Source organism: Aquarana catesbeiana, linkage group LG10 (genome assembly GCF_042186555.1).
Source record: "Aquarana catesbeiana isolate 2022-GZ linkage group LG10, ASM4218655v1, whole genome shotgun sequence".
In the NCBI taxonomy this organism is placed as follows: Eukaryota; Metazoa; Chordata; class Amphibia; order Anura; family Ranidae; genus Aquarana; species Aquarana catesbeiana.
Window position 1 is genome coordinate 54,455,292 of NC_133333.1, and position 14,648 is coordinate 54,469,939.

The 14,648-nt window shown below is 43.7% G+C and overlaps 1 protein-coding gene across 3 annotated transcripts in view; it reads left to right on the plus strand.

Annotated features, from left to right (window-relative positions):
- The window catches only part of TBC1D17 (TBC1 domain family member 17), a 149,770-nt gene extending 136,995 nt beyond the window's left edge, over positions 1-12,775 (plus strand). For all 3 annotated transcript variants that reach the window (XM_073602201.1, XM_073602200.1, XM_073602202.1), the window contains exons 16-17: positions 5,545-5,631; positions 11,614-12,775. In XM_073602201.1, the coding sequence (XP_073458302.1) occupies positions 5,545-5,631; positions 11,614-11,826 (300 nt within the window). In that variant the 3' untranslated portion in view covers positions 11,827-12,775. The remainder of the gene's footprint in view (positions 1-5,544; positions 5,632-11,613) is intronic.
- The last annotated feature ends 1,873 nt before the right edge of the window (positions 12,776-14,648 follow it).

Consider the following 14,648-nt stretch of genomic DNA (forward strand, 5'->3'; position numbering starts at 1 on the left):
TCATTGACGTATCCTCAGACTCGGTGCACAGACTGAGCATTCAGATCAGTTTTTCTCCGCCTCTGATAAATGCCCTGATGTAAGGGGGACCCCGATGAATAGGGGAACTCTAATAAGAACCCTAAGGTAAGGCGACCCTGAAATGATGGTGGGATTCTCATGTGAAAGAGGGGCTCTGATGTTATGGTAAGGCATCTGATGTGAAAGGGGGTACTTCTGATGTGATGGAGGGCTTCTGATATGAAGCTATTTCTTGGAGCGTGATTATTCATTCATTCATTTAAATGTTATTAATTCTTTAAAAAAAAAAAAAATTCTTGTCTATATAAATATTTCTAAAGTATACAGTGCGGCCCTTTACTGGGAAGCTTGGAGACCCTGGTATACAGCACCAGAAAGTCTTCTCTGCTTGCTTGACTGTCAGTTATTTGCAATCCGTTTCACTTATTGCCAACTTCACCATGTCGTTTAAAGTAGAATTCTGGCCTAAACATAGCTTTTGTATTGAAAGAACTATTCTGATCTCCCTGTCCCCATCTCTCTTCATCTTAAGCTTTCCATACTGCCAGCCCTGTGGGCTGAACAAAAAACAGATTCCTCCATCCACACTTTACAGCACAAGTGGATAAATCTCCCTCTGCAGCTGCCACCAGCAGCTGTCAGAATACCCAAACAGCGGCTGCATCTGATTGGAAGCAATCGCTGTTCAGCAGAAAAAAAATTGAAGGGGGTCAAGCAGGAGGGTGGCAACAGGGCCACCCACAGAGCGAATTTCAATCGGTTCATCTGAAACCGGCAGCAATTCGTATATTGTATGGCCAGCTTTAATTATTTACTTTCAAAGTATACATTAGAATTGTTGATTTAGGGTAGCTGTAGATAGGCTGGTGAGGGGTTAGAAACCCTGCCACATTTTTATTGCTGTTTATGTCCCTGCTGCACTTTTACGTCACTTTTGGAGAGATTTTCTCTCACTTAAAGTAGTTGTAAACCTCTGAAATGATAAATTAAAAAAAGCATATTCTACTGTAGAGTGTGCTTGCCCCATTCCATAGTATGTAGTCCTTTCTGCTGTTTTCTTTCTCTGCTATATGCATGAGTCACTTCTATCAGGGTTTGCTGACTCCAAGCAATCACTCAAGCACACAGTAGGTGATTGATAGCCTCGGCTGTGCATGTTTCCCTATGAGACTGTGTAGAGAGTGGTGTGTCATTTCCCTCCACTCAGGTCTCAGATTACACTCAGCTTTCTGCTCTATGTTCAGAAATGCTGGTAAAATGTGTGCTTTTGGGGGCTGTAAGGTAGAGCAGGCCTCAGATAAACAGGTACAACTTATCTAGGCGGATGTGTTTCATCTGAGGCCAGTCACTTCAGTAGGTATGCAACCACTTTAAGCTGAACACTCCCCACCCCCCCAGTTGTGCTAGAGATTTGTCAATTTTTCCACCAAGTTCATTGCAGGTAAATAGAATAAATAAGCACATTGCAGGTAAATAAAAAATAATCTATGCAAAAGAAAAACTCTGCATTTTAAATACCTGATTTTTCTGGGCATTTTTTTTAAGTTGGTTCCTCTGTTGCCTTTGTTCTCTACCACTTGCACACTGAGTTGTACTCTGACAATCAGCTCCTCTCCACAAATGTCCCCTCTGCTGCCTATGTCCTCAATCACAGGCACACTATGCTCTGCTCTGACAATCGGCTACCCCCTTCCTTGTTTGTCCTCTTTGCTGCCTGTGTCCCCAATCACCGGCACACTACGCTGTGTTTTGACAATCGCCCTCCCCCCCTTCCTTGTGTGTCCCCTCTGCTGCCTGTGTCCTCAATCACCGGCACACTACGCCCCCCCCCCCTCCTTGTGTGTCCCCAGTCACCGGCACACTACGCTCTGCTCTGACAATCGCCCCCCCTTCCTTGTGTGTCCCCTCTGCTGCCTGTGTCCTCAATCACCGGCTCCCCCCCTTCCTTGTGTGTCCCCAATCACCGGCACACTACGCTCTGCTCTGACAATCGCCCCCCCTTCCTTGTGTGTCCCCTCTGCTGCCTGTGTCCTCAATCACCGGCTCCCCCCCTTCCTTGTGTGTCCCCAATCACCGGCACACTACGCTCTGCTCTGACAATCGCCCCCCCTTCCTTGTGTGTCCCCTCTGCTGCCTGTGTCCTCAATCACCGACACACTACGCCCCCCTCCTTGTGTGTCCCCAATCACCGGCACAATACACTCTGCTCTGACAATCGCCCCCCTGTTCCTTGTGTGTCCCCTCTGCTGCCTGCGTCCCCAATCACCGGCACACTATGCTCTGTTCTGACAATTTCATTCATAGTTACATATAGTTATATAGTAGGTGAGGTCTAAAGAACCCTCTACGTAGTTTAAGGTTAAATCTCTTTTCTTCTACTTTAAATGAGTGGCCACGTGTCTTGTTAAACCCCCTTCCGTGAAAAAGTTGTATCCCTATTGTGGGGTCACCAGTACGGTATTTGTAAATTGAAATCATATCCCCTCTCAAGCGTCTCTTCTCCAGAGAGAATAAATTCAGTGTTCGCAACCTTTCCTCATAACTAAGATCCTCCAAACCCTTTATTCACTGTGTAAACGCACTGTTCTGGGACAGGCACACTAGTATGCTAGTATAAAATACTGTAAATGCCCAAATCCAAGAGCATAGACACCCCTTATAATGGCCATAGCACCTGTTCACAATAATAAACATAAGCACAGAGATCTCACTAATCCCCAAAGAGATGGGGAAACTGTCAAATGGTTTAGGGCTCATTTACACTAGTGGTTGGGGACAGTAAAACCACACTGTTGAACCTGGATTTTACCACCCCTCAACCACTCCCCCTTTAGTTGGAAAGGCAGTGGCCAGGAGTGGACACATGCCATGTTGCTTTGTGGCCGCAGCAGGAAGTATACCCCTGGTTATATTTGTCGGGCACTACCACCCACCGAACGCGACCCATTTAAGTGAATAAAAGACTGCACGCATACAAAAACGTCATTTAAAATCCTACAAGGCTTTTTAAAGCACCTGAACATGATAAGCAAATATGGGGATTTGGTCACACCATATGGCCATACAGTGCTTAAGCCCACTACTGCGATAAAGTACCCCATTTTTAGTGGGTCCTAAACTATCCATAGAATGAAAGATCCCACTTCTTAACCGTGGGAGACATACACTCCTCTTTATGTGAGAACTAGAAGGACTTCTCTTATAACACAGGTGGACACTGATTAGAAGTACTGCTGGGGGATGATGGGGTGCTCCATCCCAAGGGGTCTGGTCAGGACCCATATAACAGACAAAGACTTGGGGGCACAACCTAACTATGCAACACATTAAAGATGGTCCTGCTATAAGACCATACAAACAGAACAAAAGATTACAGCGCACACGTACAAAAATGTCATTTAAAATCCTACAAAGTCAACCATGGGAGAAATAAATGGAGTCCTCCTATAATTTAGGTGGACACTGATTAGAAGTACTGGTGGGGGGTGATGAGCTGCTCATATTTGCTTATTATGTTCAGGTGCTTTAAATAGCCTTGTAGGATTTTAAATGACATTTTTGTATGTGTGCGCTGTAATCTTTTGTTCTGTTTGTATGGTCTTATAGCAGCACTATCTTTAATGTGATGCATAGTTAGGGTGTGGTCCCCAAGTCTTTGTCCATTTAAGCAAATGGGGCCATGCTGCAACTGCCCCGCAACCACATGCAATGCATGCAGTTGCGGTGCTGTAGCCCAACATTTAGGGAGTTAAAGCAGACAGTGAGGAGGTGATACAACGCCTCCTCAGCGCCTGTTAAAAGCTCTCTAAAGAGTAACACAAATGCAGATCGCTGTTCAGAGAACAATACAAGTCTAAACAAGGCCTTAAAGCAAAACTGCCAGCTGAATGCATATAGGGGCTTTAACGGCAAAAGGCCGCTTATGTGCTGAGAGCACGCACCCTGCGCACTACCTACTAGGGTTGTCCCGATACCACTTTTTTAAGACCGAGTACAAGTACCGATACTTTTTTTCAGGTACTCGCCAATACCGATTACCAATACTATTTTTTTTAATGTCACGTGACAGTGTTTTTTTTTTTTTTTTACAATGCTTTCTTTTTTTTCTTTTTTTTCTTTTTTTTAAACACACAGACGGTGCCTGTGTGTTTTTTGATTAAATTTTTATTATTTTTTACAATTTTTTTTTAATTATTATTATTTATTGCAATATTTTGTGTTTTTTTTTTTTTTTTTTTTTTTTTTAATCAGCCCTGTTGGGGGGCTTTTGTGAGATATCAGGGGTGTTAGCAAACACCCCTGATATCTCCCCCTTGAGACAGAGAAAGAGACCAAGGATATAGATTCCCTAGTCCCTTTCTCTTCAGCCTCAGCTGCACTGAAAATGAATGGAGAGAAGACAGCGGCTCCTCTCCATTCATAAACTGAGACATCGTAATCACAGGAGGTTACAATGTTTCAGTTATGTGAATGGACAGAGTCAGTGATCAGAAGGAAGGAAGGAGGAGGACACGGAGAGAGACAGCAGAACGGAGGGGGACACAGAGGAAAACTGGAGGGGGACAGCAGCAGAATGGAGGGGGCATGGAGGAAGACCAGAGGGGGTCAGCAGAACGGAAGGGGACTGGAGGAGGATGCGGTGACAGTCAGCGGTGATCGTGTGTGGGAGAGTTGCAAGCACCGATCACCGCTGTATAGATTTCACTACAGCAGCTGAAAGCTGCGGGGGGGAGAAGCTTGTAACTCCCCCACGCACCGATCACTGCTGACTGTACAGGTATCAGGGGAAGCATCGGGAGCATTTGCCCGAGTACAAGTACTTGGGCAAATGCTCGGTGTCGGTTCCGATACCGATACTAGTATCGGTATCGGGACAACCCTACTACCTACACAGTTGCCAGTGGGGTGCGGGAAAGCTCCTGATGCATACTTGCGATCATCTGACCTCCGCCTCCTGCCATTTAGAAGCTCTTGAGGGGTCGAGAGGCAGTGACAGGAAGTGGTTAAAAAAAAAACTTGTGAACAGGCTACTTATCGTAGAAGAGAAATGAAATATCTACCTGCTTGCAGTTTTAATGTGGCATGTAAACTGAGCTGGGCATGCCCAGCTCAGTTTACATCACATACTCTGTGTGCCAAGATTACTGACTCAGGAGTTACCTCCTCCCGCGCCAGCCAATGAAGATGCGCAAAGACCAGCACTCGGATGGATTGGGTTAGAAAATGCCGGCGCCGAGGACGGCGTCTTAAGGGATTTTGTACAGTTAGAGAGGATGTAAGTATAGTGAGTTTAGTTCTGCAGCAGCAAAAACAGTAATATCAGTTATGGATGTGCTGACCCTTTAAATGTCATAGAGATACAATAAGACTCAATTAAAAAAAATGAGTTTTGCATCGAAACAACAAAAAATGTATTATGCGCTACTTTTTCTGCTTATCCTGTGATTTTAGTGTTTTTTGTATTACTTCCTATACAGTATGTTTCTGCAGACCTTACTTATCTGTTGCTTTGCCTCTGTTCAGCACATTAACGAGCTGACCATGAAGATGAGCGTGGAGGACATTCTGTGTCGTGCTGAAGCTCTGAATCAGCAGCTGGCACACTGTCAGGTGAGTGCCGGGGTTGTGGCTGCTAACACTGCAGCATCGCCAATGCTTTGTGACCTAACCATTGCCTCTTATTTGACAGCCAGCCTGTGGTTTCATCAGTATGAGTAGCAGTGTTTATGGGTATTTTTTTCTGTTTAAAGTGAATGTGTCACTCAAAAAAAGCACAAAATAAGATGAAATAGAAAAACATTTCCTCCAAAACCAAGCAAGTGCTTTATGCAAATTGTGACTTCCCCATCATGTCACAGTACTGCAACATTGTGGGATGTAGGGTGGGGATTGAGCCAGGCTCTGATTGAGGACTAAACTGTAGACTGGGGCATCTGGGAGCTAATGGGTGAGCGCAAGAGCGTGCAACCACCAAAATGTCTTCTATGCCATGGTTATGCCAGTTGGAGTATACTAGTGTTAAAAAGTTTGGAATCATTCTTTGTTTTTGTTTTTTTAAAGCATTGATTCATTTTTTTGTATCATGGTGGCCAATAAAGCCTGTTTGTAGATTCAGCTAAAAGTATCAGTTTCAATTAAGGCTGCATAAAAACTCTCTTAAATATCTTCATGTTGCCTTCTATATAATTCAGCCTCCTAGTGCCAGCAGAACAACTTGCCCTTGGCAGTCAGCTGCAGAAAAAACTTTTGTTTGTAAGCAGCGGCCTCTCTGCAGTTGTCTGACCCCCCACCCCTCTCTCCACCCCCACACTGAATCACAGCTAAAGCTCTGCAATAAGCAGCGACAGTGAGCTTTGCCTGTCCTAATGACTTGAAAGATTTTGATAGAGCTTCTAACTCATTCTGTCAAAAAATTGTGAAAAAAATCAGCAAATATTTCACTCTAAGGGCTCTTTCACACTAGCAGTGTGAAAAAGCCCTTATGCTGCGTGCACACGAGCCGAATGTCTGTCAGAAAAAGTCCGACGGGAGCTTTTCATCGTATATTCCGGCCATGTGTATGCCCCATCAGACATTTTCCATCGAAAATTCAGACGGACTTAGATAGAGAACATGTTCTATATTTTTTTCTGACGGAAAACCGCTCGTTTGTATGCTGTTCCGACGTACCAAAAGTGATGCATGCTCTGAAGTAAGTACGAGACGTCGTAGGTGTTGTCTCGCCGTACGTGTTGTACGTCACCGCGTTCTTGACGGTCGGAATTTGTTGTGACCGTGTGTATGCAAGATAGCTTGAGTGGAATTCCGTCGGAGAAACCTTCAGAGTTAATTCCGACGGCAAAACCGCTCGTGTGTACGCAGCATTAGAGTGAAATATTTGCTGATTTTGCAAATGTAAAGGACACTGCTCATTTTGATCATGCAAAGGACACCACTCAGAATGACCTGATGCTCGTAAAATGTATGGCTTCAGCCAGCGCTGCTTCGGCCAATGGCTGCCGCGTTTCCCCCCACCCATCAGGGCTTGGTCAAAATGCATCAGTGGCGTGGCTGGAGCAGCGCTGGCTTACACCACACACTTCACAAGCACCGTGTCGGTCAGAGCTGCGTCCTGCAAGTGAATGGGGCTGCTCTGCAACTGCACGCAATGCATGTGGTTGTGGCACAGTGATTCTGCATTTTAGGGGATTTAAAACAGGTGGGGAGGAGATATTCTATGCCTGTCAAATGCTCTCTGAAGAGTGATCCCATCCCTAGTATAAATTAGCCGTAAATGTGCGCATCAAATAGCCAGGTTTGCTTCCAAATAAAATATCCCCTCTAGTGTCTGCCAATAGCAGCTGGCATTAAAATTGGCAAGCTTTCCTGCATAGCTGTCTTTTACATATATCTTTAAAGCAGAAATATGGGTTTGGCGTTTTTTGCTGTTTTATACTTACCTTGGTGGATGGAGCATCGGTCTGATGCTGCATCTGTCCCCCGCCGCCTCTTCACCGAGAACCGAGCCACAGAACACCACCGATGGCTCGGTTCTCTCACCTTCCCGAGAGGAGAGCTGCTGACTGTCCATCAACAGCTCTCCTTCTCTGCTCCTCCGCGCTCATTGGAGCGCTGAGCTGTGGAGGGGCGAGCAGCAGCTATCTCAGCAGCTCGCTGAGAGGCTGAGACTGTCATCAGTCCAGGCAGCTGGCGGATCCAGACTTCTGAAGTAGGGATAACGCGGTGCCTGGACTGATCTGTGTGACGTCAGCAGAGAGCGGACTTCAGACAGCTCTTTGCTAAAAATGGGTCAAAGGCTGGACTTCTCCTTTTAAAGTGATTGTAAAGTCTTGTTCTTTTTTTTTTTTTTCCTATAAAAATAACAAACATGTTATACTTACCTGCTCTGTGTAGTGGTTGTGCACAGAGCAGCTCAAATCCTCCTCTTCTCGGGTACCTTGCTGGCGCTCCTGGACCCTACCTCCTTTTGAGTGCCCCCACAGCAAGCAGCTTGCTATGGGGGCACTCGACCTGAGCTGCAGCTTTGTGTATCCATTCAGACACGGAGCCGCAGTTCAGCCCCGCCCCCCCCTCTCTCCTCATTGGCTAACTGACTTTGACAGCAGTGGGAGCCAATGGAGGGAGAGTCCCGGTCAGCCGAGGCATTCGTGGACATCGCTGGAAGAGGGAGCTCAGGTAAGTATTAGGGGGGCTGCTGCACACAGAAGGCTTTTTATCTTAATGCATAGAATGTATTACGATAAAAAAAAAAAAAACCTTCTCCCTTTTCAACCCCTTTAAGCAGGGTACACACTATAAAATTCCGTAAAAGGAATGATCATTAGCGTGTACACAACTTTTAACATCCGATTCATACTTTCCAAACAAAGATTTCCGAAGGGACATACTCCAAAATTTTTCTTATACGTTGACAGAATTAACGATTTTTGTTTAATGTGTACTGTTTTCGTATAAAAAAAATAAGATACAAAAGACTGTGCATGATCAGAAACAAACAACAAAGTACAAGAATTTTCGACTTGCTGTGAAACATCGAGGAAAACCAGACAATCGTTTTCTCGATTTTTCTATAGTTGTACCGGCAGAGAAAATGCTAAAAGCAGAGGTACTTCTGCTCCATTCCGGGAGATACTGGTGTACAGTATTTGGCACGCCAAGAAACCTTATGGCCCCCAGTAGGGCACAATATCAGTTTTTATTACAGCTGTCCGTGTGACCATTGCAGAGCGAGTGTGGGAGGATACAGGGGGTAACACCCCTTTAAATATCATCCTGCTCTTATCACAATACGTTAAATATGTTAATAGTGCAGTAGCCAGCCGGGTAATTCTCATTTGCCCTTGCCAGAGTATTTTTTTCTACTTGAATCCACCAAAACTAGAGGAATGAAATATCCTTGAAGAGATTGCAATGCGAACAAGATAGCAAGGACGTTGTAGTGGAAAATGCAGTGTAGTGAGATTTATCCTAAACATAGATCCTGCTCTATGTATCTAGGTTTCTGTTAAACAAAGGGCAGGATTTCACCTCTGTTGCGATCCTCTGCAGTAATTTGAGATATGTGTTGTTTTCCATATATAATTATTTAGACTAGCTTACCCGTATTCTACGAAGAACTTGGTTACATAGAAATAAGATAAGTCTTAAAGGTACATCCCAGGCAAACTTAAATCTGAATTCCAGTTGTAGATTTTATAGCGCCGTTACATTTGTTCCACACAACCCATGTAAATATGCATATTTCATACCTGTGGCATTTCTATGGAAGCTGGAAATCACTTTAGTACTATCCAATACTAGAGTAATCACCACTATCTTCCGGGTCCTGTGCCAAGGGGCTGCTCTGCTGCATAGTGGCCACAGGGGGTCACCTGATTGGCACTGGTGCCATTCACAGAACACCTTTAATTTTTCTCAATTATGTTCTCTGATTGGATGAGGTGAAGGGGTGGGGTGGGGGACCTGCACCTGGTCCAATCAGAGAACACCTTGGCATTCACAGAGAAAAATGCAAGGCAACACAATATGTACCATAAGGTGCATTATCTTGCCTAGGCCACTATAGAAATTCTCTTTTAACTACAATCGGAACCCTACGGTAGCATATTAGGAACATAGTATTGCCGCCATTAATAAAAAGGCTGTACCAAAAGCAATGCAAAACTGGGCATAACTTTTTTTTTATTTATGTCTCCCACAGTACACAGAACATGAACATGTAGTTATTTTAGTAAATATAAACTGCTAAAAGCCCTTTCTCATCAGCAGTATATATTAGTCTTGTGACTTCTATCGGTGTTGGTTAAAGTGGTTGTAAACCCTCCCTAGTGACTTTAAACTATAGGTAAGCCTAGAATAAGGCTTACCTATAGGTAGTGGAAATATCTCATGCGAGATATTTCACTTGTAGTACGCCGATGATGTAATCGGCGCATGCGCTGTGAAGAAACGGACCTCCGTGCCATTTCTTCCCCCAGCGTGTGTTGTTACTGACGGCTCCTGCGGCTCCGGCCAGTCCCCGGAAGGAAGAGGGGCGAAGATGGACGCAGCCTACACAGGGGACAGCGATGGATTTGTTTGCAAGTAAGTGTCACATAATGGGCTAGTATGCATTATTCTTTTAATTTGCAGGGAGCAAAAAAGGAAGTAAAACCCATCAGGTTTTACTTCCTCTTTAAATCTTGTAGGAGGTGTTTTCATTCTCCACCCCTGTCTGGACAGTGCTGTTTGGCCCTGTGCTAATCACATGCACGCTCCCAAGAGAAAAAAAAACTCTCTAGCAATACACACAAACTTAGCATGTGCAGAGTGCCTCCTAGGGCTATGTGCTATCAGCAGATGGATTGGGGACTGTGGAAGAAGGGGAGGATTAGAGAAGGCAGGATCAAACAGCCTTTTTACACAATGCAGAGGATTAACCCTTTAGGTTCCACAGTGAGTATAACAAGCATGCTTTGTTGCTAATACAAACTGATTTTACTGTTGTGGGTTTAGTAACACTTTAACTTACACAGGTGAACCTGAAAAAATCTTTGTATCTCTACTCAGGCTTTCACAGCACGGTTTAGTGGATCCTGCTGTGGATTCAAGCATAATAATACATAATATAAGAGCATTGGATATATCTCGGAGACCGTGCAAAGCCGGATCATAAGGATGATAGCCACCTCATTAGACTCTGTCCAAGCAATGGCCCCAAAGTGTTTTGCCCCGCCCAGAGGCTTAATTATGCGGGTGTGGCTTGGACGGAGTCTGCTGAGGCAGCTATTATCCTTAGGAAGCTCGGTTTTTGCACAGTGTGCGCTCTGAGATATCTCCAATAACTTACACAGGTAATTTAAATTATACATGTTGGTAGAGTAACTGTTCCTCTATAATAACTCTTCTTTTTCATTACAGGTAAATAATGGATTCCAAACAGAAGCAACGTGCCATCATTGATTTCTTGATGAAGGTGGGGTGCAGGCTGATCCAATATCCACAGAAGGCTACAGAATGTTTACGGAGATGACACCACTGACAAGAGTTACCAATGACAAGACATAGCTTTTGTCAGTGGTGTCATCTCCATAAATATTCTGTAGTCTTCTGTGATGTCGAACAGCCTGCGCCTTTACTTCATCAAGGACTCAATGACGGCATGTTGCTTCTGCTTAGAATCCATTATTTACCTGCAATTAAAAAGGAGAGCTACTAAAGAGGAAGAGGTACTCTACGAACATGTGAAATTTGAACAAACTATGTTAATTATTATAAAAAGTATGCCTACTTTTGCATTACTTTGGGTACAGACCTCGTATGACAGCTCTTGGCCTGAATGGCTAGTTGCCAAAATTTGTACAAATAGTAACTTTCAAAAAGTCCCCATAGGATCTTCTTGGAGGCTCCAGTGATTTTGGATTCCTGTAACACTGGTGATGCCTACGACTTTCATCTCCATTTTTGACTGCCGTAACCTTTATTACATACAGATTGCAGATGTTAGTTCTACAGTCAGAGTCTTAGTTTCCGCACAATTGTAATTTAAACGTATGCATCTCCAAATGAATTGCAAGTTGAATGTCCATGCTACAATTTTGTTCTTTTCTGCAGGAGTTGCCTCTTAATGTTAAAGAGCTTCTTGGCCTGATCGAGGTGAAGAGCCCAGCACCCAGCACAGACACTGCCAGTTCTCCCCAGCCACTTTCTCCAAGCCAAGTCCAGGAATTAGACCTCACTGAAAGTGTATCCCCAAGCCAGCCTGACAGTAGCATTGAGATCCTGCCAACAGAGGACACCACAACATCACAGAGCCTGTCTCCCTGACCTGGACCATGGTTGAAGGCCCTACCCTGTGACAAGTCTACGTTTGTAAGCAGGCTCCTGTCTAGTACTTCAGCCTTAATATGGTTCCGCACAGTCATGTGATCACGCGCACACATCCATCGATGGTTACTAAAAATTGACCTTTATTGAACATGAAGGATTACGTTGTCGGCAATAGAAGAGCTTTCAAAGTCTGTATACTCCACCCATGTCTTGGGAGCATGCAAGTACATAAAGAACCATGAAAGCTCATTGTACTAAAAAACACCATTGTGTAAAATATTTGAATATTATGGGATTGCAATTTTTACCAATGTTAACTACACGTGTGCATTCTAATAATTTGTTTGATATGCCCAGCTTTCAACTTGGAACTTATTATTTTTGTTTCATAGGGCTGCAGCATTTTAATGGCTAGCTTTGCCAGTTAGAAACTAGCAAACCAGTCATTAAATTGGGCCTGGAGTTTTTAATGCTCCATTTATAACTACAAAATTAGCGTTGGGTGAGATACGTTGTGTCAGATTGCACAACAGGATTTTATCTCCTTAGCTGGTGCCAGTGAGATTCTTATTCAAGCAGTTATGTAGCCTTGTTGCATCACTTCAATTTCTTCTATTTAATCTGAAAAATTTGAATACAATAGCCTTGGCTCCCTTATTTAATTAGCTCATGGTCCAAATCATAAATGGGCATTTGGCACGGTTATCTACCTTTTTTAATGTTCCTCATTTTGTTTTGGCGCTGAGGATTTCAGTCACAGAAATCTTCTAACACTCCAGAGCTCAAATATTCGTACATCCGTTGGTGTCTCAACCTGTAATCTTCCGTCGAATGCAGGGAATCTCCAAAAAAACTGTGAAAACACACAGGGGGGGGTGGGGTGCAAACGCCTTGTGCATTATCACCAACAAGGTTTATTAAAATAAAAAGCCAAAAACATACTCAGAAACATGAGAACGAATAAGCGCTTCAAACACTCCAGCCATAGCTAATGTAATCTAACTATGTATTCCATGGTTGGAAAGCTAGCGTGTTTTGAGAGGTGTGCCCCCTTTTTTAGAGCCCTGAAGATGGAGGCACGTCTCCAGAAGCACGTTAGCCTTCCAACTGCAGCATGCATGGTTAGATGACATCACCTATGGCTGGAGTTGTGTTGATGCGCTTATTCGTTCTCATGTTTGAATGTTTTTGACTTTTGAATTCAATAAACATTGGTGGTGGTTATGCATTTGGCGTTTGCACCCTCCTGTGTGTCTTCGCAGCTGAGGATTTCAGCATTAGTGTATTAAGCTGGGCGTAGATGGATCTAAGTTTGGCCAGTTCAGTAGGGACTGGCAAAATTTTGATCCATCTATGGCTGTTTCTGTTCAAGTTGATCTAACGATTGAATCCTTTCTGACTAAACTGTTGGTAAATTTTCATTTGATTAGCACTGCAGCAGTCGGCTGCAGCGCTGACCTGTGTATTCTGACAGGGGAGGGGTCCCTGCTGTAAGAATACAATATAGATTATTCCCCCATCTACCACGCTTGGGTGGATGGGGCAGTCTGTTCAGTTTCTTTCGATCAGCTCACTGGCTGATTAAAAAAAAAAAAAAAGTAATCTATGGACAGCTTAAGGCATAGATTTTTTTTTTTTTGCACGTGACAATTGCAGCTGCAGGATTATTAATGCTAATACATTTTGTTATAATGTTCATTGTGACAGCATATTCGGAGAAATATTTATGGATGGACTTGAGATTAAAAGGCTAGATTTAATTTGAGGTTTATGTTTAGGGCAACTATGTGCTGCAGTAATACATGGTAAATGTGCATTTTACCGCACTGCGTTGTGCTTCAAAAAACTAATATAATGCACCCACACTGCAGCACACTGCATAGCAATGCACATGAAATGCATGTTGTGCTTTTCTAAACATCATGGCCTGCAGCCTCCTGTGGTCTGTTTCCATCCTACTTTTTCTCGGGAGAAAGCTGATCTCTGTTCTTGTTAGAGGAAGGAGTTGGGAGAGGTGCATAACGCTGGGATGAATGGGCAAAAGTGCCTTTATAGAAGCTCACCCTGTGGTAAAAGTAATACAAACAGAGCATGGGAGACTGCAAGCCTTGGTATAGTACACCAGTCCAGGCAAGAAAAGTAGTTCCTAGATTTTAGGGACGAGGCCACTTAAAGGATGTACTCTATAAGGTCCTATTAAAAGGAATCAAATTACATTTTGGGAATAAATTCTGACGATTTCTTAAAAGTCCATTCCCTATTTAGAGATGAACTTCAGGTATGATCTTAATTGCAAAACAATGCAAACAAGGAACCAGACTGGTAACTCTATAAAGAGTTGTGTAAGGAGGACCAACTACAGTGTGCCAAAAATAGAAAAAAAATCTTTTTAGAAAATACATTTAATCACAATTTAGAAAAACAGATATCCAATATGTGGAACGTACCCCCCCATACAAAAACACCCACAGTCTAAAAACAAGCAATTGACAACGTTGTCACACAAAGCGCCAAACAAACAGGGCCCCACACATCCACACATGCACACACAGACCTAGGGAAAAGCACAGGATCGGATTGGAGTTAACTGAGCTCAGAACATCGCCACTCTAAAGTTCAGAGATATGCATACCTGATGGGTGTCATGAAGGCACTAAAAATGAAGTGCAATCAGCTGAACCTTGCAGAATAGAGATGTGGAGCTACAGAGGTGGCCACCGAGTGTTCAAACTGGAAGTAGGTCACGGCTGATCAAACACCTAAGCAATGGAGGTGGCAATAAAAATTGTGAATATAATAAGCTCGGCTTTTTACAGGGT